We start from the raw sequence: 23255 nt of genomic DNA, 5'->3' as shown, positions 1-23255 counted from the left end.
AGCGCTGAAGCTCTACACCGGCCACGCATTTCGATGAGCTTGTTGGAGAGGAAGACACCGCCGCTGGAAGAGAAATCCTTTCAACTCACAACGCATGCGTGTAGCAGCGACGAAGAAATCCGCCGCCATGGATTGGAAGCACTGCCCGGCCTCGCCGATCGATCCCGCGTGGGAGCACGAGCTCGGCACCGCCGCGAACGTCACCGCGTTGGCGATCAGCTGCTTCGCGTGGAAGGTTTGGATCGCCCCGGTGGCGCAGCCGTGGTTCGCGAGTCCCACCAGCATGGAGTTCCAGGCCACCGTGTTCTTGGCAGTGATCCTATCGAAGCATCGCTCAGATCCCTGGCGGCTGTGAGTGTTTGGACGCTCTGGACGAGCTCTAGGCATTTTCTCTTGGGTAAGTTTTTAAATTTTCTTCTTCCTTTGAGTTTCAATTATTTTTCATGTTAGCTTTGTTACTTTGGATGCTTATAACTTCTACAAGAGTTTCTAGCTTTCATCTGCGCTTTGGAGTATTTCATGTGCCTGAAGCCACTTTAATTATCAAGGATCCAAGGTCTAGAGACCCCAGAGCTTCTCCAGAATTTTCCTTGGTTGTGGACACAGGTAGCAGGTTCACTTGGGTGCAATCCAACGAGCTCCAAAAGGCAAGAGTAGCTGAATGGTTTTAGCGAATATCAATGTGCTGACTTTGCTAGTGAATGGGATTATAGTTATTCCCAGGGGCGTTGTAACATTAACGTGACTTATGGAGGTGGTGAAGCGGGCATAATAGGCTATATGGCTGAGGCATATGATATAGCAATAGGTGGTACCACAGGAATTGTAGTACCGCATGGGCTGTTCCTTAATGCTACTCCATTGGGCAAAGTGACCAGGATTGCCGGAATATTGTCTCATGGGCTTCATGAATCTTCTTTCTTCAGCCAGATGAGCAGGACAAATAACATCAAAAGCATGGAAATCTGTAGCGTTTATAACGAGACAACAGATCGCTTGAATGGGACGATGCAATTTAAGGGTGGTGCATTCGACACAAAGCGGCTACAAAGGATTAATATTACAAATTACGTTAGAAATAATCATTGGGGAGTTCACCTAAATAGCATGACAATAAATGGGTTCACTATAGGAAAAGAGTGTGATCAAGATGTTATTTTAGACACAGGAAGTTCTTATGCTGCATTGGCAGGTGACTGCTACAAAACAGTCAAGGATACCTTTATCAAAAACATTCCTTGGCCTGTTTATAAAGCGCCAGAAAATTACTCAACTTTTAACAATGACGAAGATGTAGAAAACGACCAACTATGCTACGACATAAAAAATGAAAGGTTTAGTGCTTGGGCTGCTAAAATTAAGTTGCCAGAGACTTCACTCAAATTCAGCATGCCTGGTGCCAAATCATCTGTTGATTACGTCATCATGCCATTAGCAATCAAAAGCAGCTTCAGCGTTTCAAATCTTGTGCGGGGAACAAAGCTCGTCTGCTTCAGGTTTAAAAGAGCTCCTCCTGGTATGACCAACCACGTTTTAGGAAGCTACACAATGCACAATCAAATCATATCTTACTACAGGGACCGGTCTGAAGTTTCGATTGGATTCAAACCAGTAGTTTCTTGCTGAATTGTGAATAGTTTCTAGCAACCAGTCATGTAAACGACATGAATGACTCCTAGTTTTCTTATTGGACTTTTTTTTTCTCCCAGTCTTTGGAGGCAGAGCTCTGATGGATTGCTGCTTAGCGACATAGAAAAGGAATACGTCATTTTTATTTGTAACGAGTCAAAACTGGCTTTGGAAAGGAGCCTCTCTCTCTCTCTCTCAGACGTTCTCTCAGAGTAGAACTTAGTAGAACAGTCAAACCTTGGTTTGATTGAGCGACTGAAGCACAAACGCAGCCCTGTAAACAACAAAAGCAAAATTAACAAAAAGGAAGTACAACAGAAGTAATACCTCTTTTTCCGCTGTTCATACCACTCCAGAAAACGCCTCATCCCCGTGTCAAAGCTGATGTAGTGATCCAACAGATAGAGCTGAGTAGGAGCAACGTAAGAAACTTCCCATGGTGGCGGATTCAGGTTGTCCGCCTCCTCGACCAATGCCTCCTTGCCTGTCAACCTGGAAACGACCTCGATCACTTGCCTGAACGATAGAGGTGGCTCTGGAGTGCCGATGTCCACCACAGTGACAACACCGGGAACTTGAGCGATTCCCAACACCATCTGTTTCATGACTTTCACAGCATCATCGACGTGGATGTAGTTCTGGTTTCCGATCCTCTGCCGCCAAAGAGGGACCTTCTGCCCGCCAACAATCTGTTCGGCAAACTTGAAATACGGGAAATCAGGCCGTCCGAACTCTCCATAAACAGTACTAAATCGCCATTCGATAACAGGAAGATGTAGATGTAGTTATCTTCAAGATGAAGATAACCCGCCTTGAGAGCTGCAAGTTCTTCCCCCGATCGAGACGACGGCATGTAGAAGCGGTTGGGGCTGGCAAAGAAGACACCACGCACAGAGTCGCTCGTCGTGGCTGCGTCGATGGTCCCGCCCAGAGTGCGCTGGTTGATGGGCAGGCAGTAGGCATGCTCCTGCTGTGAGAAATCCTGGGGCCTGGCAAGCTTGACCACGTTGGCGACCAGATCCTTGGCAGTCACATTCCCGTAGATCATGTGCACTCCAGCCTTGTCAAGCAGCCTGGATCTCTCGGTGTGTCTGGCATCGATCCCCACAACACGGACCTTGGGCTTCTCATTTCCCTGCAAACCCAGAGCAAGGTGATAGCCGAGGAAGCCGCTTGCCCCCACCACGACGACCCTGATCGGCTTCTCCTTTTCCTTGCGGAGCTGGACAGTCATCGAGATACCCATGGCGAGCATGGCGGCTGCAAGAATGGCGACGAGGGCCAGCATGATCTGAAGCCACGAGAAATCACCACCTGAGCGCCTCCGAGCCAGATGCGTACGACAGGCGGGGATGATCCCGATTCCCCTCACGGCCAGCTCCATCGCGCGCTCCATCGCGCGCTCGCTAGAATTTGCCAAATGTGAGCGCAATGTTAAGGCTCAAAAGACTAAAAGAAAAGAAAAGAAATAAATTTTGCCAAGGGGATAAAGTTATATTCGTCACGTATCTTAGGCCGGATGTTTCCAGAGATGGAGGTCCAGGGATTCTCACAGAAGATTGTTGAGGCACTTCCGATCCATAAGGAATGCCTGCTCCGAGGATTGCTGGCGAGTATGCCCTTTCCCCCGGACGAGGTGGCTTGCAAGACTGTTCTTGCGGCGTGTGGATCTATCGCGATCTGGAGCGAGCAATCAGAGTCGCAGACGCGATGATGATTGAAAGAAATAAAATGACCTGTCCACTTACCAGAGTGTCTCCTGCAATCTCTGCAGATTGGCCTTTCATGCGATCTTCCTGTACATTTACGAATCCAACCTCTTAAAAACTTGGAAAGAAAGCAAAAGGAAAGAAAAATCTGCGGGTTTCTTACCATCTTCAAGAGGGCGACTTCCTTTGCCAAATTTTCAATATACAACAGTTCCAGGCAGTAGTTCTGAAAATGACAGAACAGTTGACATAACACAACCGAAAGAAACAACTCACTTTAAACATGGAACCTTCTCCAAGTGAGAGCTTTCGTTTCCCTGGCTCCTCCCGAGTTGCATGACTTCTTCGTATCCTTCGATTTCTCTTCCACTGTGGAAGCAATTTTGATCTGTAAATACCATGTTTAGCTGAGGAGAAACAAGAAAGCATAGCAAACCTGAATAGCAGTCGTAGCCTCAAGAAGCATCCTTTGCTGTCGCCCACTTGCTTTCGTGTTTCTACCTTCTTCATTGTACTGGGCTCATCAATACATACACTTTCTCAAATCAAGAGAGTACCTCTTCTTCCGAAGATTCCAGCTCCAACTCGTCACTCGCCAGATCTCCTTCCTGAGCACCAGCGTCACACGGAAGCGGTGGCTGGGGCACTGCTGTCATGGCCAACCCGAAAAGAAGTTCACACAAGAGCAGAAACGCTTAAGATGTTGTCATCCGGTGGAGGCTAAGCATATCTGAAACATAAGAAAAGAAAATGGACAGACGTAGTCTAGGTGATGTGGAAGATGGTTCACGCACGAATAACTTCCATCTCAGCACCTGATTAGGAGTAAATTATAATTTGACGAAACTACCCTAGTTTAGGGCTCGAGAAACACCATGTCTTTTTTATTGCTCATTGTCTTCGCACTTTTGCTAATTGGATGGGCAATCTTCCAACTGAAAAAGAAGAAGGAGCTTCGGGTTTTGATTGTGGGTGCAAGTGGTTTCCTTGGTAGCCAACTTGCTTTGGGATTGGCGGCACACAATCATCGCAACCTCCGATTTGTGGTGACAGGTTTGGATTTGGTGCGTTCAGAGAGGACTCTTCTTCTGGAGAACAAGGGCATTGAAGTGATTATTGGAAGTGCAACAGATCCAAAGCTGGCCATGTCAGTGACGAGGAGTAAAAAGCCAAACATTGTGGTAGATTTTACACAGCAGGAGCATAGCTGGAATTTAGAGGACAATGAAAGAACTATAAAGTCATTGATTGATGCAGCATGCAGTGGTCCATCAACCCAAGGTTTCTTTTTTGCAAGCCCTAGTCGGTTCTACATACCATCAAGCCGGTCTGGGGAAAAGCTGGTGGAATCTTTGGCACCAGAGCTACCATTTCCAATTGTGGAGTGGAGGTTTAGTACAGTTTATGGGAGATACGGTCGTCCTGACTTTCCATATTACACATTTGTTGATCAGATTGTGCATGGGGCTCTGGTTCCACTCAGTAGAGGGCGACAAAATTATATATACATTGATGATGCAGTGACTGTGATGATCAATAGTATCTTGTCAACTCACAGCATTGGAATGGTGAATCTTTTTGACATTGGGACACCATGGCGGCCTATCTCTTTTAGACGCGTGATTAAAGCTATTGCAAAGCTTACAAACAAGGAAGCTAATGTTGAAGAAGTAGCTAATTTTAATCGGCCACCCTGGGAGGTACCTTATGAACCTCCAACAAAGCTCTTGCTCCTTGAATCATATACTCCATTTGAGACTGGTATGAGCTCATTCATAGAGTGGTTCCAGAAGAATAAGATGTGAAGGATAAACAATAAATCATTTATACTAAACTACACTAAAAGTAAATAAATTTTTACTTAATGAGTTGGACAATTGATTATCTCCAGCCGTACTACTTGTCCTAGAGCAAGCGCAAGAGTGACCAGAGTGGAATCAGGCAAGTCACCACCATCTTACATCATTTAAGGTCAATAGTTCATTAAGGTTAAGTTTAAGGTCAAGCTTTGAGGCAGTTAGTCCATATGTCTATTATACAATTGAAGGTACTTCTTGATGTATTCCTCTAGAGATTACTAGTGACATGACACTAGGGTTAAATCTCAAGAGGATCAAGTTCTTATGGAATGGCCACCAAAAGGTATATTTTATCCTTTATTCCAACTTCATCTTAAGCCATTCAATCAAGTATTATTTTCCCTTTGTATTTCTTCTTCATTTTGTGTTAAATGCCTTTTTACAGCCTTATCAAATACTCTTCTCATACCACCACAAACCATTGTAACCATTTCAACTCTAAACTTTCAAACTTTAAACCATTTAACTCTAAATTTTCAAAATCTAAACTAATCAATTCCAAGTCGAGCAAAGAAGGAAAATAATATGGTGTAACAAGAGGTGAAAGTAGAAAAAGTGAAGGATGAAAAAGGGAAATGGGTTAAGTGGAAGGACCATTGGGTGTTACAGTTAATCTACATTGAATTTGAGATAGAACAATTACATTACATCAAATTTGAGATGGAAGATGAATTCAAAAAACCTCCAAAGCAGGGAGTAGATATTTGGGGCAAATTACTTGCTAGACTTATGAGTGTTTGTCTAGACTTTGACAAGGACTTCATAATTTGTAGGAATAAGTGGAAGAAAATGTGGAAAGATTATATGGAGGATAAAGCTTACAACAATATCTTTGGAAATGATAGGTAATTGTTTTCCCTTTGATAATATCTCTTTCATTTATTTTTTCTTTTCAAAATATTACATGTCTAAGAAATGCAAGTTTTATCATGCTAAATTCTCAAAAAAACCTTAAATAAAGAAAGTTGTTCATGCTGGATTTTTTAAAGAACCATTAGAGGTGGTGAATGTGGAGTAGAGTACTACTACTTATACTATTATTGTTACTAATCACACAAAAATGGACAACACTAAAGGACCAAATACTCAACACAAGAAAGTGAAGAAAGAAGATGATGGTGAGGATTCATTGATCAAGGTTATCAAGAACACTAGAGAAAAGACTATCAATTACATGGAATAGTCAATTTAAGTTATGAAAGGCATGTAAGTGTTCTTTGATACTTTTGTGAACTAACTTTGAGATGTTTTATTTGATTTTTTTAATTTTTATTTTGTACTAGCAAGATAATTTAATCTTCATCTTCTGAAGAATCAATCTCTTATAGAGATTGATCATGGACGAGTTGTTTTGCTCAAATTTGGAATAATGTTTGTGCTTGACAATCACAATGTTTGACATTTTTCTGTGCTTCTATTTTCAATCAAATTCCACTAGCTTTAAGTTGATCAAAGCCATCTAATACACGTTGTAATTCATCTCTAGCATTTACATTTTCTACTTTAATTTGATATAGTCTATATACTGTTGTACAACTGATTTATTTGACACCTTGTGCTTTAAGTGACTGAATGTGTTCTGATGCTTCCTTCTCAAATTGAATTAATCTTATTAGCTTCTTCTTAGCTTGATCAATCCATGAAAGATCAAATCTATTTATGAGTTATGCACATATTGTATAAGATACAACATACAGTGATGTGATTTTTGATATTGTCAAGTCTTGAATCATTTCGTTTCAAGAGAATCTAAAACCTAACAAAAAGCAACAAAATAATCATCTTTAATTATAATACAAAGAAAAATTATGTTGATTTAATATGCTAAAAGCTCTTTCCATTGCCATTCTTGTGTTTGATTAAATGAAGTTTCAATTTGTGCAGTTAGCTTTGGGTGTGGCATCTTATATTTAATTTCCTACATGATTTGTCTTTTGTTTCTAGGTTTACTAAAAAAAATTATTTTATTTTTATTTTTAATCCAAGCATGAGATTTTGACTTATTGAGGGTCATGCCAATATTTTTGGAAAATATCCCACACTATCATAAAGAAGTTTTCTTTTACCATATGTTCACATGCCAAAACCAATATTTTCTATGTATGTGTATTAATTGTTACAGGGGTTACATTTTATTTTTATAACATATGCTCTCAAAAAAAATACGATTCTATATATTTTTATAAAAAGTATGTTTAAATGCATTTTTAGTTTTTTTGGCATATGGCTTCATGCCAAACTTGATTCCTATAATACATTCTTGTATCTCCCATCTTTTTCATAGTACACAAGCTATTTGGTAGCACAACTCAAATAAACATTGATAAACATGATGAGACATTAAACAACCCACCTTATAATAAAAGTACCAAACCATGATGTAGATAAGAACAATTGGTATGTAGAAGAATAAAACATGTAATAATTTTTTTTTATATAAATAATATGAGACCAAGGGAACTAGGTAACATACCATAACTGGATAATGCAAATAGAAGAATAATTGATATGTAATATTGTGTTCTAAATAATATATTATTTAAATAGTATCTTCACCATTCAATGGCTAAAAATAATAACATCAATCCAACAGTTGTCTATCCCAAAAAGACAGTCCATAAAAAATTCAAAATGCTATGATGATTGACAAAATTATCTTAGTGGAAGAAATAGTGTTCACAACTACCTTATTAGTAGAAGATAAATTCAAGCTACTGATGCAATGTTTTAATTGAGAAAACAGTATTCAGAAGTGGGGTTGTTATTAATATGGTGGTTGAGGAGATAGTGTTCATAAGTGGGGCTATTGTCAATATAGTGGTCAAGGAGATGGTGTTTACAAAAAAGAGTTATTGCTAATGTATTAGTTGAGAAAGTAGTATTTACAATTTGAGTTACTAAAGGATTTATTACATACCAAAAATGTTGTAGAGACCATAGCGCATAGTGGAAGGAATTAATGTTTACAAATGGAGTTTTAACTAAATTTAAAGAGACTATGCATATTGAGGAAATGAAAATTGATGAGGAGATAATATTGACAAATGAAGTTGACATACTATATAAAGATGGACTTAAAAAAGATGGAGTTCAAAATTTTTTCTAAAACTCTAGTGTCATAAAAGAAACACAACAATCTGCAATAACACAATACTTATTAGAGTCTATATTACTAGAGCCCACATTTGTTAACTTTACTAGAGCAGTACACACTGGAAATGCACAGTAAAAATCTATATTAATATACGAAAATTGCCTAATATTTGCTAATGAATCAATGTTAGTTCACAAGCTAGTGACTACAAAAGGTATATATAATTTAACAAGAATTCCCAATTGAAATATAATATATACTCTTGGGTCCAAGATCCTTTTTGAGATATATAGTCTATTTACATTAATTGGTTATAAAAAAAATGACAAAGAGCATTTTTTTGTCATTTCAAGTGTTAAGGATTTTTATTGCATATGCATGACTTGACAAAGTAGTACAATGTCATGTGGGGTGTGTGGACAAACAATTAAATTTTCATCCTTATTATGCTCTAGAGAGAATTAAGTGCAAATAAATATTTTTTGATATAGTTTAGTAGGGGATAACATATGTAAAGCCTTGAGCTATATTTAGTCAAACAAACATTACGAATAACTTAAACTCAAAATAGAGGATATAGGTTTGAAACACTATTAAAGTTGTATGAGTGCCTTTGAGTGCTTTTGGAATTTCATGCTCACAACCAGTCTTTAGAATGGATAAATGATACTTACAAAGTGAAGAAATGAGTTATGATTAGAATTCACAAACATACATTTATAAATTTCACATTATTTAAAAATTCTCAGCAATATAGAAAACATGATTACTATCAAACACAGGAAAAACACAATGATATAAAATTGGATCCATTTGATATTATCCTTGGACACATATTGGTTTATAGTGTCAAGATGATACATGAAGATTGGTATATTCCCTTGAGCCTATTAGCTTTTACGAGACTGTAAGAATGTCGCTGCCAATGATAGCACTGAAAATCTGTAATGATGCTGCTAGCATCTGGAGCGGGATGGGTGAGTGAAGGCGATGCTGCGCATTTGCTCAAGATGAAGCTCATCCTAATGAATATACTTGAATTTTGGTTGATTTTGACTGAGAAAATGCTATGCTTGGAGCACTTCCCGAGGCTGACAATCATGGATGAGCTCCAATGTATGGACGGTGTGGGAGCTTGGCAGAGTGCGGACCCAAACGATTCATTTGTGTGGACATAGGAATGCGTGAAGGGCGATCGGGTGTTCCTTCCACCCGCGGGGTCTGGAAACTCCAGGCACTTCTTCTTCCAGATTTCCAATCCAGATCTTGTGGTGGACAACGATGGTATCGCCTTATGCCCGGGCATCCGAGTGCCACGGAAATGGGCATGTTGAGGAGGCCAAGTTTGTGTTGAATTGTTTGCCAGAGACGCTTGCAGAACTGGTATATGAGACAAGTCTGGCTCATCTCTTGTGGTCTATGTTAAGCGCTTACATTAAACATGCAAATCTTAGTGTCAGTGTATGACTCAATGCCAAAGAGAGATCTCGTTGGAACACGATGCTTGATCGATATACAATGACCAGGCATTTACACAAACCTAAGATTTTGTTTGACTCACTGCCACAGAAACTTGATCTCAATCCAGGAACCTTGGAGATGTTTTATGACCATGCTTGAAAGAGACACTGTCGTGGTGCTTGCTGCATATAAATTTGGATGAATCCAAGCTCGACAACTTGGAATGCAAGCCTCTCGGCTTTTGAACCGCCTCAGATGCCAACGTGGTAATGCTGTCAGTGTGTGAGAGAAATCTCCTAGCTTTGTCCCCGGGGGCAGTTGAGAAGTCCAAGCTCGGGCCCTGAAGGAGTCTATGTTGGATAGGTGCTACCTGAGAGGCAAAACTGTACCTCTAACAAGAAGATATTTCTGTCAGAGGGTTGCAGTGGCCCCAACACTCAACCGGCTAAGCTTGGCCTGCTTGACCGGCTATTAGCATCCCGACCATGACGACGTCAAGCGCTAGCACGCTGTCTAGCCTCATGTTTTTTGTTACAAAAGTAAAGCTTATCTTGTCTCTCACCCTAGTTTAGGGTTCAAGAAAGATTATGTCTATCATCTCTTTTCTATTGCTCATTGTTTTCGCACTTTTGCTAATTGGATGGGCAATCTTCCAGCTGAAAAAGAAGAAGGAACTTCGGGTTTTGATTGTGGGTGCAAGTGGTTTCCTTGGTAGCCAACTTGCTTTGGGATTGGCGGCACACAATCATCGTAACCTCCGATTTGTGGTGACAGGTTTGGATTTGGTGCGTTCAGAGAGGACTCTTCTTCTGGAGAACAAGGGCATTGAAGTGATTATTGGAAGTGCAACATATCCAAAGCTGGCCATGGCAGTGACGAAAAGTAAAAAGCCAAACATTGTGGTGGATTTTACACAACAGGAGCATAGCTGGAATTTAGAGGACAATGAAAGAACTATAAAGTCATTGATTGATGCGGCATGCAGTATTCCATCAACACAAGGTTTCTTTTTTGCAAGCCCTAATCGGTTCTACATACCATCAAGCCGGTCCGGGGAAAAGCTGGTGGAATCTTTGGCACCAGAGCTACCATTTCCAATTGTGGAGTGGAGGTTTAGTACAGTTTATGGGAGATACGGTCGTCCTGACTTTCCATACTATAAATTTGTTGATCAGATTGTGCATGGGGCATTGGTTCCACTCTGGAAGCAACGGAAAGGGCGACAAAATTATATATACATTAATGATGCAGTGACTGTTATGATCAATAGTATCTTATCAACTCACAGCATTGGAAAGGTGAATCTTTTTGACATTGGGACACCATGGCGGCCTATCCCTTTTCGACGAGTGATTCAAGTTATTGCAAGGCTTACCAACAAGGAAGCTAAGGTTGAAGAAGCAATGAATTTTAATCCGCCACCCTGGGAGGTACCTTATGAACCTCCAACAAAGCTCTTGCTCCTTAAATCGTATACTCCATTTGAGACTGGTATGAGCTCATTCATAGAATGGTTCCAGCAAAATAAGATGGTTGTAGGAGTGAAGGATGTTGTCTAGAAATTCTGACGTTTTTTTCGTAAATAAAATTGACAGGGTAAAAAAACAAGAGTGGTCTAGAAATTCTGACACTTTTTTCGTAAATAAATTTACAGGAAAAAAACAAGAGAGATAAAGTTATAGCTACTCACAAAGATTTTTCTTCTTAGCCATTTCCTCTCTCTTCTTCTTCCAGGTTGAGGCAAAGGCTCAATCGCTAACATTACAAACTGCACGGATGCCCCTGCTAGATTGTTGTGTGCTGCTCACTTGCATCTACAGCTTGTTGGAGCCGAAATAGCATGTGGTTCTTTTCTTGGTTTCTTCTCTCAAACATCCTGTTTATTCCAGCAAACACTTGTTCTTTTTCTTCAATCGAGATGTACCTTGGCAGAGGAGTTCTTCTGCGAGCTGCTTAAAATAGCAGCTCATCTGTTCCTATTGAATCATGGTTACAGCTTGCGAAGAACAAACCTTGCGATAGCACACTCCATGCCACATCAATCAATTGTCCTCCAAAGTTATTCTTTAGTGTTTGCTTCAAATATTAAGAAATGGATTATTAGCATTAAGCCTTGATTCCAATGATTGAAAAATATCCTAGAATATTTTTAATATATTACAAGTTTAGGCTTAAAAACTCTGTAATACACCTTACTTGAAACCTTTAGAACTTCTATGCTCAAGATCACTGTGTTTCCACAGCTGATCATAAACCATTGCAAGATGCCCTTTTAAGCTAGCCAAAGCACTCAATGAAAACCAAACACTCGAGGGACTTGCAAACACATTTATATTGACTACTGAAAGCTTGAGAACATCATGTTCCCATAGCCAATCATAAGCTTAAAGAGATTCTTCACTATAACACTCTCTCCTCTCTAAGGGAGGTGTAAACTTCTTCTTAAGAGCCAATACACATGGTCAAAGGGTGAGTCCTGGTTTACCCCTGAATTTCAAACTTTTGCCTTCAAGCCCAAGATTCCCTAATTGCTTGGATATCCTTGCCTTAATGTTCTGGCCTATAAATCATGTTGTAGTTTTGCATTAAGCCACAGCCCTTAAAGCTTAGATTAAACCCAAGAACGGCACCAAGTTTTTCATTGCATATTTTCTTTTGATCTTCCATACTCTTTTTTTATCTTGTTCATCCCAGCTTCTTGAAGCTATGGAGTACATTGAATTTATCCTCAGAGCTCTTCACAATTGAAGTGTGAAATCACACAGCTTGCGCAACATCAATACTTCTAACTTAATTTCTTATGTGAAAAAAACGAGAAGCGTAAGAATCATAAGCAGGATGACTAGAGCAGCAATCAAGCACAGCTGACCTTTCAGTCCGGCCTTTTTCAGTACGTGCGCAAGTCGTTTCTACAGACACCGTGGGGGTTTAGACTCGCTAGTGTTTTGTAAAGACATTTACCTGAGCTAACTCCATTCTATTTGCTGTCCCGTCCATGTCTTTGTCAAGATCGCTCACAATCTTTTCCTGGTACAAAGAGAAAGGATGTTCATGAGGAGCCGAGAAAAGATCCATTACCTGGCCTGAGAGTTCCTCGTGAATGGTCAGTCCCACGTCGCCAATTCTCACAACGCTAGCACTGATCTCGTCCAGATCTTCGTCTTGATCCCTGCAGACAAACAAAGAAAACTTCCAATCAAGAAAGAGCTTTCGGCCAGTGGAAACTCACTTGAGAATTAACGCCTGACGCTCACTCTCCAGGGAAAGGAAATCATCGTTGCCTTCCATCAAACTCCGGTTGGCCTTTGGACCAGGACGATCATCTTCCATTCTCATGAGCTCTCGTCGTGTGGAACTGGCATTGCTTGTTCTTCCGTCATGCAAAGCTTTCCTGATAGTATCAATCTGGAAAGAACAAAAAACCACATTGTCTTCTAGGAAGAAGAACACGAAAGAAAAAAAATACCGTGTCATGTGTAGCAGTGGACCATTTCCTTCGTCGTCCAATCTCGGCAGCATCGATCCCAAACCGCGATGGATCCCGCTCGGCCACGGCGATGGCCTTATCCAGCTCGTTCACCTTGACAATCCAAAACAGTGCTCCTCAGCTCAGACAAAGATCTGCATAGCCAAAGCTCGATAGTCTCGAATCTCAAATTGCTCCTACAGTACCTGCCATTCCACGCTCTCGATGCCCGCAAGAAGATCTCGCTTCAACGACGCCCTCTCGCTCGCCCCCGTGCCCTGCTTCTCCCATGTCTCGAAATTGCCCTCCACTTTCTTCACCTGTGGAAATTCGAGGCGAGCGAGCGAGATTGAGTGGCAGATTCGATGGGGAGACTCACCGATTCATCGATCTCCTCCTTCACCAGGTAGAATGGATCTGCTGCCGACATGACCCCGCTTCTCCTCCAAAGCCCTAAATCTAGTTTGTAACGAATATGCTATTTAAACTCTAGGGTTCTTCCGGCCCTAGATTGTCAAACCAGCAGTGACTTGATTCTCGCGACAAATGCCTCGAGATTCTTCTGAGAGCTTCCACCCTGAGCAACAGCTCTCCTCGCCTTGGCTTGGAGCTCCTTGGCTCGGCTCTTCATCCCTTCCGCCCGAGGACTCTCCATGATTTCCCTCACACCTCGTTCCACCTCGTCGCGATCCACGAATCCATCGTCGTCGCCAAGAACTTCAGCTCCAATGCCGAGGCCATCGACCAGATATCTGCAGATGGGGGGCTGATCGGCGAGGAAAGGCCAGCCGATCACCGGCACTCCAGCCAGAGTTATAACTTCCAGCGTCGAGTTCCAGCCGCAGTGCGTGAGAAATCCTCCCAGCGACGAGTGAGCGAGTATGAGATGCTGCGGTGCCCAGCCGGGCAGCACGAGGCCCCGCTCCTCGGTGCGTTTTAGAAATCCCTCTGGAAGTAGAGCCTCGAGCTCCTCGATCGACTTGTTCTCCACGGGCACCACCCAGAGGAATCGCTGCTGGCTGGCCTCCAGCCCGAGAGCGAGCTCGCAGATTTGCCGTGGAGTCAAGAGCGCCCAGCTTCCAAACGAGACGTAGAGCACAGACTCCACAGGCTGCTCGTCGAGCCAGCTCTGGCACCTTTCTTCCTCGGAGCTCCTCAACACCGAGGATTCCTTGGTGGCGTTCAGTGCGTCTGGAGTGAAGTACTTCGATGGGAAGAGCGGGCCGATTGGAAGAAGCTCGTGGTGCTTGATCTCCTCGAAACTCTCAGCGAGTGCCTTGAAGATCTCGGGCTCCAGTTCCGTAAAGCTGTTGAAGAGGATTCCATCCGAGGAGAAGATGTGCTCGTTGAATCCCATATGAATGGGATACAAGCAGTGAGAATCATCGGTGATGGCGTCGTGGACGTCTCTCCGATACAAGGGAAGCAATCCTTCCACCTTCATGGTCTCGAATCCCGGAAATTTGACTGGGAGGAGTTTCTTCCTGTAGAGAGATCTCGCGTGGATCGTGAGAGCGAAGAAGCTGGGTCCGGCCGTGTAGAGGATGAATCTGGGGAGACCACTCTTCACTAGCGGTTCCTCGCTCCAGTTGAGAAGCAAGTCGACGATCACGCAGCAAGGGGGCGACGAACTCACCTTAAGTTCCTCGAGCAGGGCCGCGAGAGCGATCTTCTGCAGCGAGAAGTCACTGGGCCACTCATACCCGCTTCGAACCGCAACACGAAGTCCCTCCATCATACAGCCCTGTTGATCTTGCTGCTCTTGGCCGTGATCTTGGAGTGGAAGCTTGGTTAGAGTGATGGGCAGCCCTTGGAAATCCGTGGAAGCCACCAGCGAGAAAGAGGCCGCGTCTGGAAGCACCAGAGTGATGGATAATCCCATGGAAGCTAGCTTCTTAGCGAGCGTCATGGCTGGACTAATGTGGCCTTTGCCGCGAGAGGTAAGGAGAAGGACATGGCGACCGGAAATTTTCCCCGAATTCTCCATAGCTGTGCCTCTCTCTCACTGAAGATGGACAAATAGAAGCCACAGGAATCAATGCTTAATTAAGTTTTCTCTCGGGCTTTGAGCAAATAGGAAGAAACCAGCAAATCGGAAGAAACAATACGGCATCCATTGTCGCCAAATCTGATTCAAACACGCCCTCTCTCCAATGCAGTGTGTAACAAAGTCCGAGGCTCCTTTGTACCCCGTCGGTACCATTTCAGAATTGCCAGTACAAAACAAAGTTACAAGGATATATGACCGGTGCAAAAAATCTCGTATAAGGCTAGATCCGGTACGTTAGGATGTTATAAGGAATCCTGCCAATACATTCACCTACCTTTTGAGGATTAGGGTTTCATGGTTAATTATGTTTCATTAATTCTAATTAACAAGATTAAATAAATAATCATCAATCTTAGTTAACACTAACTAAACATAGTTACACTAAGTAAACTATGTCATTAATCTAAGGTTAGAATATTCTTTTACAATGTTCACGTGGGCTCTAAGGTTAGAATATTCTTTCACAATGTTCACGTGGGTGTGGGCATGGGCGTGAACATAGATTTTGGTGGGGAGATCATCTGGGAAATGGGAAGGGTGCCTGCAGGTAGGAGCAAGGCTGCTGCAAAAGCCATTGCTCAATCAAAGCAATCTTTGTTAAGTTTTGCCCCCATTGTGGAGAGAGGAGGTTTTGTAGATGAGGACAACCTAGAGGGGACTGAACCTGAGGAGGGATGTGAAGTGGGAGAAGGTGATGTTGCATCAGTAGAGGAGAAGGAGAAGAAAATTCGTAGGGGGAAGTGGCAACTTGCATAGGTCATAAAATGGTGGTGGTTGCATTTTGATCAGAAAAATGGTAATAATTTTCTTGATTTTTCATCTAATCCTACTTGCATTACAGCACTGATCTTCTGCTCAATATGCCGTGCCAACAAGAATTGCAAGAATCCATTTGGTACATCAGGTTCCACCAACATGAAGACTTCAAGTTTCCATGCTCATGGGCAAACAAAAGATCACAAGCATTCCATTTACATAGCTGAGGTGAAAGCTGGCGGTCAATCCTCCATGGCAGCTGCAAATGATCAGCAACAAGAGGCAGCAGAGAAGGGAGTTATTTGCTTGTTTAGGACTGCTTATGCTATTGCACAAGGTTTTGTTCCTCTTCGCAAATACCCATTGCTTCTGGAGCTACAACAGTTGAACGGAGTTTATGTTCCTAGCATGTACAAGAACGTGATGGCCTGCTCACGCTTCATCACTTTCATCAACAAGGTGAGCTAAAGTCTGATGATAAACCTTGACTGAATTTTGTTGTGTAGGTGCTCTTAGATCAAATTTTGGAGAAAGTTAAAGCTAGCCCATTCTTTGGAATAATGCTAGATGAGAGCACGGATATAAGGTAAAGCTGATTAGTGATATTCTTGGTTCTAAATTTGTTAATGCAGTATCAGTAAACACCTCATCTTTTACGTGACCTACATCCACGACGCAAGGGTGTTGACAAGCTATTTAGGCTTGTCAATGGTGAACAATAGTTCTGCAGAGGTGATTTTTAACACCACCATAGCTTCATTGCAGGATTGGGGGCTGGATATGAGTAGGTTCGTGGGGTTTGGTTCAGACGGCTGCAATGTTATGACAGGAAACAGGATAGGGGTTGCAGCAAGGTTGAAGGAGGTCAATCCATTCATGACCTCCACACATTGTCTTTCACACAGAGCTAACTTATGTGTGGAGGACGTCTACAAGAATCCAGCAGTTCATAATCTTTGCGATGAAGTGGATCAGGTGGTGAACAAGGTAGCCAGTTTTTTCTCAAGGAGTTCTAGCAGGTTGCAGCAGCTACAGGCACTACAGGACGAGCTAGACTTCAAGGTGCTGAAGGTGTTGCGGATCCAGCAGACACGTTGGTTGAGCAGGGTGTGAGACACAAAATCCCTAGGCCCCAAAGTGGAGCCAGAAAGGGTGCCACGTGGTAGTGGCCGAAGCGAAAGCCAAACGAGCATAACACGTTTGGACTAAAAGCTCAGACTTGGAAGGTCGAGAGCGGGAGTGGAACTCCTAACAAAGTGCTCGAGGAGCAAGCACGAGGCAACCAATAAGCAAGGCTCCAAAAAGAGACCCAGAAAGGACCAACACATGACACGTGGAAGTGTCCGAGATGGGGTCTGAGGTGGACCCGAAGTGGAGTCCGAAGTGGAGTCCGAGATGGAGTCCGATATGGAGTCCGAGATGGAGTCCGAGATGGACCCGAAGTGGAGTCCGAGGTGGACCCGAGATGGACCCGAGATGGAGTCCGAGATGGACCGAGACGGAGTCCGATATGGAGTCTGAGATGGACCCGAAATGGAGTCCGAGATGGAGTCCGAGATCAAGTCCGAGATGGACCCGAGATGGAGTCCGAGATGGACCGAGACGGAGTCCGATATGGAGTCCGAGATGGAGTCCGAGATGGAGTCCGAGATCGAGTCCGAGATGGACCCGAGATGGAGTCCGAGATGGACCCGAGATGGAGTCCGAGATGGACCCAAGATGGAGTCTGAGATGGAGTCCGAGATGGACCCGAGACCGAGACCAAGACTGAGGCCGAAGCCGAGACCGAGACCGAGTCCGAGTCCGAAACCGGGACCGAGACCGAGTCCGAGTCCGAGTTCGAGCCCGAGTCCGAGTCCGAATACTAATACAGGCAGTTGGGTGAAAGCCCAAAGCGATCGTCCCCCAGGGGGGGGGGGGGGGGGGGGGCTGCGGGGGGTTCCAAAAGTATAGTAGGGAGAGTGTGGGGGTTAGAGCCCAGTGGAGCCAGTTTGGCCAGGAAAGGCCAGTTTGGCCCAGGAAAGGCCAGTTGGGCCCAGGAAGGCCAGACCCAGTGTTGGGTGATGAGCTGACCACTGGGAAGTCCAAGACTAGAGTGAACACGGACCGACAAGTGGGGTAGCTTGGTGAAGTGTTCAAGAGCCGTCTCTAGTTCCCCCGGGAGATCGACTGGCCGATGCTCCCAGTCCAAGTGTGGGTGGCACTACCTACTTGGATACCAGGCGTGGCTCAACGGAACCTCGCTCTAAGCCCATGGCTAGAGCACCCAAAGGCGAAAGGCGGGGAGAGTACCCATGAGGCCCGCGTAGGGCCACGGTGTTCCGAAATGTTGTCCCAAAGGCCTAGACTGTGGAAAGGGGGAGGAGTAGTCCTCTGGTGTAGTGACCAAGGATGCAGTCAAGTGGTGAGGAAGTCCCAAAGGACCCTGGGACTTAGTGGTCGGGCCGGTGGGCCTTGATCCAGTGGCAGTGTTGGCGAACACGGCCATGGGCAGAAAGGGACTTGGTGAAGACCGGAAAAGGGATATTGGGGAAGGCTATTCCCCATGTCTGTGGGCATCCTAAGGATGCTAAGGAGTGGATCTGGAATGATCACTCACGGATGGATGGCCCAGTCCTTGAGAGATGGGACTGTGATGCAGATGGTGTTAGTCCACCGGTGTGACCAAGGTAAAGGGGCATGGCCTTAGCGTAACGGGATGATATGTCGGTGGTGCCTTGGGGTGTCGGTCATAGGATCGGACACGTGGAGCACTTGGATCAAGTGCAAAGGTTGAGTGGCAGGGATGCCATTCTCGGGGCTAGCAAGCCCAAGTCTGAAATAGGACTTATGGAGGTTGTGAGTGAGACTCCTCCAAGTGGTTGAAGGTGTGGTTAAGTGACTAAAGTAGAATGGAAAATTTAGTCGCTTACAACTTGGTATCGGAGCTGTTCCTTAGTCCGACTTTTATTGGTGCCCAGGTATATCACCATTGATGTTGGCATCGGAAGGTCCGAGGAGTGGGCCTATCCTTGAGGAGCAGCAAGTCGGGAAGACATGGCTCTCCATTATAGTTCATGTGTGAACTTGTAGACAAAGTGGTGGATAGAAAAGGGCCAATAATGGAACGACATTGGGATCTTGGGAATAGTATATGGTTTTCCTCAGAGAGTTGAGGATGTGATCCAGATGAGTGTTTGACTTAGCAAACTGGCTAATGTAGTTGTGGTAAACAACTACAGTTGGGATCACGGGAAAGATAAAGACTCCAAAGCAATAAAGGAGTCACAAGATTATCCTCATATAGTTGAGGTTGGTGCTCATGAATGTGAGACCAGAAGTAATGACCGTGGGAGGTCAAATACGGAAGAGGACTCAAGTCCTTGAAATGGTAGCCGGAGCTACCTTTAATAAATGCTTGAACAACCCAAGGAGTTGGGGGGTGTACTTAGAGATGAGTGGTATTCTCATCACATGGACAAGTAGTCCTAAGGGGCAAAGGTTGCCCCCAGAGAACAAAATTAAGTGTCAGAGTAACACTTGTGAAAATAGTCCTTTTGAGTAGGACAGGAATGCAAGAAGTGTATTCCAGTGAGCTAGTGCCTCACAAGTAGGACCTTACGGGTCTGTGGATTAACCAAGTCCAAACCTGCTGGATGACTCAAGTAGAGTCAAGGAATGGTCCTAAAAGGACTGATGGAAGCATTTGGACGAGGTGTGTTGTACCCCACGAAGGATGGGGGGGATCATAGGATCCAAGGATGAGAACAGAGGGTATCTCATCGATGGCAAAATGTGCTATGCTAAAGTCGTGGGAAAGGTGTTCCCAAAAAGAAAACAACTTTGACACAAAGTTGTGTGTGACCTCTATGGTGCAGTGCTAACAGATAGTTGGCATGAGAAAGAGCGATATTGGTCTTGGCAAAGACTTAGACACAAAGAAGAAGTGTCATAGAGGTAGGCTCGTGGAGCCGATGGTGTGGAGACACCAAATGTTGCCAAGGTGTGATACCTTGAGGTTATGTTGGTGGGTTCATGAGAACCCCTTGCCAAAGGAATCCCAAGGGAAATGGGAATGGCATAGCCTAAGCTGCAGAGCATACAGTTTGAGTGTGGTGACCCAGATAATGATGGAGGTGTGGAAGCACCAAGCAATGAGTTGTAAGACTTGACAACTATGAGGCAACTAAGCAAGAGGTGCAAAATAATGGGCTAAACGGGTAGAAGGTAGCTACCCAAGACTTCTTAATAGCATAGGGAAGTTGGATATACCCTTACGGGGGATAAGTTGTTTATGTTGCGATATAGTAAGTCAATGTCATAAAAGGAAATACTCATTGTCGAGAAAGCCATCATTGGGACACCCGCACACTCTAGAACACCAGAAGGTGGTGTTTGATGTCGCGAGGGCAGTAGATAAGGCCCAAGGGACTAAGTCTCTAGCGGATGATGGATAGTAGGTGCTATCCAAATGTCCAAGGTGGTGGAGACAGGAGAAGACTGTCTACTCGAATTGGACAAAGCCAAAAATGGAATTTTGGCAAGGCTAGCGATGGGCATGCAAAGGCCCGTAAGCAACAATGTAATCCCAGTGTGTGGGATTATAGGGTGAGCATACCTGGATTGAGGAACCACTCCCTAGGTTATCGGGTAGGTTCATCCCTAAGAATACTTGCTAAGGCATGATAGAAAGTGCAAAGCTATCCTCCTGGTCTGGAGGAGAATGACCGAAGGAAAGGTGTGAAGCCAAAAGCAAGAGGTAAGGGGATAGAACCGAACCATAGGAATCGAAGGGCATAACCAAGGTTGGTTATGCCAGCTGGGAGTGGAGAATCAAGTGGGGGCTCGAGGGTGTTGCCGCTAGCAACCATGATGCCATGGAGAGTCTAAAATATGGAATTGTCCATGTTAGACTAGGTGGCAATTGGAAAGCTTGCAAAAAGGGAGGCCTTAGCAAGCTAAGGGACAGAGTTCCTTCAAGTTCCCAAAGAGGATTCTAGGTAGCTTAGTACCTAGAAAGGCCAAACGTAAATGGTTCAAGAAACGCGCAAAATCAGAGTGGCGCAGCAGAAGCGTGGTCTTGAAGCTTGCCATGAGGCAAGGCTATCAAGGTTAGGGAAGTAGTTCCCGAGTGTTCAAAGAGAGGGCTTTGAACAAAAGTCGAGGATCAAGGACTTTCACGCTTATGCAGGAACCATGTTACAGTGGTCGGAGGACTTGCCAAGCGAGATTGGCACGTCGGGGGAACAAATACCCTAGTTGAAGGTGATAACTTCAAAAAGGGTGGGCCATGGGGCCGAGTATGGAGGAGTCCATGCATGATCACAGACATGTCAAGTGAGAGGACTTGGCAATGCGGAGGAACTAGGTTCCTAAGCTGTGATCTGTAGCGCGCTTTAAGTATAAGTTGGTGCACCGGCGTGATGAGTCACGCCAGGCATCCTAGGTGATGCCGTCCGTATATACGGAGGTTGGGTTTGAGTCCCGACCCTCTAGTGCTTGGGTTCGAGTCCCAAATCACTAGGGCGTGGTGATGGATTGGAATGTGAGGACACTCATTTTTCGGTGGTCATGGACTCTCAGTGTGGAGACTAGTTTGGGCACACCGCCAAACGAGGGATGCCTCGGAGTCGTGATGCACGGTTAGATTGCTTAGTGTGGCTCAGCATATCTAACTTGAACACTTTGGTGCCAGTGGCACCAAGGACGTGGTGAATGAGATGGGGACACCCAGTCTCAGTTGCTATAGACCCTTGGCCGGAAGGGCTGGCTTGGGCGCACCGCCAAGTGTGGGGGATGCCCCCGGGGTCATAGTTAACAAGTTAAAGGTCTGGAAGACTTAGTACCTATTGGCAAACCTGTTAAGGTGCCGAGGTGAGATCACTAGGTGATCTTGTGGCTAAATAAGGACAAGGTCCTTGTTTGGGTTAAGGAATAAGGTTCCTAGTTCAAAGTGTTGATTTGAACTATTGATGATGGTGTGGCTTGGTCAAGGTGACCAAGTGGGAAAAGCACCTTAGGGGAATGAGCTATGTCATTGTGATGGCATAGTTTGTCCAAGGAAAGTAGTCTCTAGGAGAGACCCATAGGAGGGTCACAAAGTTGGGCCGTGGAAGGGGCCCATAGCAGAAAATGCTAAAGAGACCTACTAGGGGTGAGCACCCTCTGGACTTGGCAAAGTGGAGCTTTGCCATGGAACCAAAAGAATACCTCAAGGAGGGAGGTAGTGATCCTGTGTTGCTTGATGCAACAATCAATGGATAGGAGCAAAAGATGAGTGGCCAAGATAGGGCCGTGGAATCCCTTGGAAGGAACCCAAGTGGCAAAGTTAGGCGAGGAACACTAATGTGTTGGATGCTAACAAATTGCGGGAAAGGAAGTGTGTTTCCAAGGATGGATTCCAAATTGCTTCGATTTGGCGAAAGTGGAAGCTCCAAGGGAGGGAGCGGTAAGGTAGCCAAATGATAGGGCCATGGACAGCCCTAGCACAAAGTATGATAAATGGAACTTAGTGCCTAAAGTGGCACGAAATAGAAGAAGAGGATGATAGTGCCCTCAAGTAAAGAACTTCCTAGGATGGGGAAGTGGAATTGCACAATATATGCAATGCAAGGTGTTGGAGACACTTAGGACATTGACTTCCAGAAGTCAAAGAGTAAAAGTTCCAAGGTGCAAACGTTCAATAGATGGAAATTGAGACTACTCGAGAAGGAGTAGTGGGATTGACTTAGAGAAGGGTCTCTAAGAAGTTTAACGACAACTAAACCAATAAAAGGAGAGAACCACTACATGTGGTCCAATCAGTTTCTAAGTTGGAGAGATTACCCTCCTTAGAGGATGGACAAGGCATGGTGAGCCTTTGGTGTTAAACCATAGATAAATATTGGCTAGGTGCCAAGGATGGAACTGGTAATACAGGCGGGTGTTACTTTATAAAAGGGTTTACCGTTCGATGAGGACATCGAACTTCGTCTATGGGTGGTGGAGTTGTGAGACACAAAATCCCTAGGCCCCAAAGTGGAGCCGGAAAGGGTGCCACGTGGTAGTGGCCGAAGCGAAAGCCAAACGAGCATAACACTTTTGGACTAAAAGCTCATACTTGGAAGGTCGAGAGCGGGAGTGGACTCCTAACAAGTGCTTGAGGGCAAGCAGGAGCAACCAATAGACAGCTCCAAAAGTAGCCCAAGGTGCAGGCCGTTTCGCCGCGTTCCTGTTAGGGGGGCCTTTTTTTTTTTTTTGTTTTTTTCTTTTT

General features: G+C 44.3%; 5 protein-coding genes across 5 annotated transcripts in view; 2 read left to right on the top strand and 3 right to left on the bottom strand.

Annotated features, from left to right (window-relative positions):
- Positions 1–1752: 1752 nt before the first annotated feature.
- LOC9630752 lies at positions 1753–3055 on the bottom strand. Its single transcript, XM_024661549.1, has 2 exons — positions 1957–3055; positions 1753–1903 (listed from the first exon to the last, which is right to left on the bottom strand). Exon 1 carries the CDS (start codon positions 3023–3025, stop codon positions 2240–2242), a length of 786 nt encoding a protein of 261 aa, XP_024517317.1. The 5' UTR covers positions 3026–3055; the 3' UTR covers positions 1753–1903; positions 1957–2239.
- Positions 3056–4213: 1158 nt separating this feature from the next.
- LOC112341439 (UDP-glucuronate 4-epimerase 1-like) lies at positions 4214–5143 on the top strand. Its single transcript, XM_024661525.1, has one exon. It carries the CDS (start codon positions 4214–4216, stop codon positions 5141–5143), a length of 930 nt encoding a protein of 309 aa, XP_024517293.1.
- Positions 5144–9241: 4098 nt separating this feature from the next.
- On the top strand, positions 9242–11311 carry LOC112341438 (UDP-glucuronate 5'-epimerase-like). Its single transcript, XM_024661524.1, has 3 exons — positions 9242–9268; positions 9470–9616; positions 10409–11311. Exons 1-3 carry the CDS (start codon positions 9242–9244, stop codon positions 11309–11311), a joined length of 1077 nt encoding a protein of 358 aa, XP_024517292.1.
- A 1136-nt stretch (positions 11312–12447) lies between these two features.
- On the bottom strand, positions 12448–13726 carry LOC9630751 (syntaxin-61). Its single transcript, XM_002987610.2, has 7 exons — positions 13598–13726; positions 13425–13538; positions 13219–13332; positions 12982–13157; positions 12831–12921; positions 12714–12779; positions 12448–12661 (listed from the first exon to the last, which is right to left on the bottom strand). The coding sequence occupies exons 1-7, from the start codon at positions 13646–13648 to the stop codon at positions 12551–12553; spliced, it is 723 nt and encodes a 240-aa protein (XP_002987656.1). The 5' UTR covers positions 13649–13726; the 3' UTR covers positions 12448–12550.
- Positions 13679–23255, bottom strand: part of LOC9651793 (UDP-glycosyltransferase 72B1) — an 18677-nt gene continuing 9100 nt past the window's right edge. The window contains exon 2 of the mRNA XM_024661496.1: positions 13679–14419. Coding sequence (XP_024517264.1) covers positions 13733–14419 — 687 coding nt within the window. The 3' untranslated portion in view covers positions 13679–13732. The remainder of the gene's footprint in view (positions 14420–23255) is intronic.

The sequence above is a fragment of the Selaginella moellendorffii genome, unplaced genomic scaffold (assembly GCF_000143415.4).
Source record: "Selaginella moellendorffii unplaced genomic scaffold, v1.0 SELMOscaffold_83, whole genome shotgun sequence".
NCBI classification, from domain to species: Eukaryota; Viridiplantae; Streptophyta; class Lycopodiopsida; order Selaginellales; family Selaginellaceae; genus Selaginella; species Selaginella moellendorffii.
Note: the sequence above shows the minus strand (reverse complement) of the source record. Positions and strands in the feature narration are given on the sequence as shown.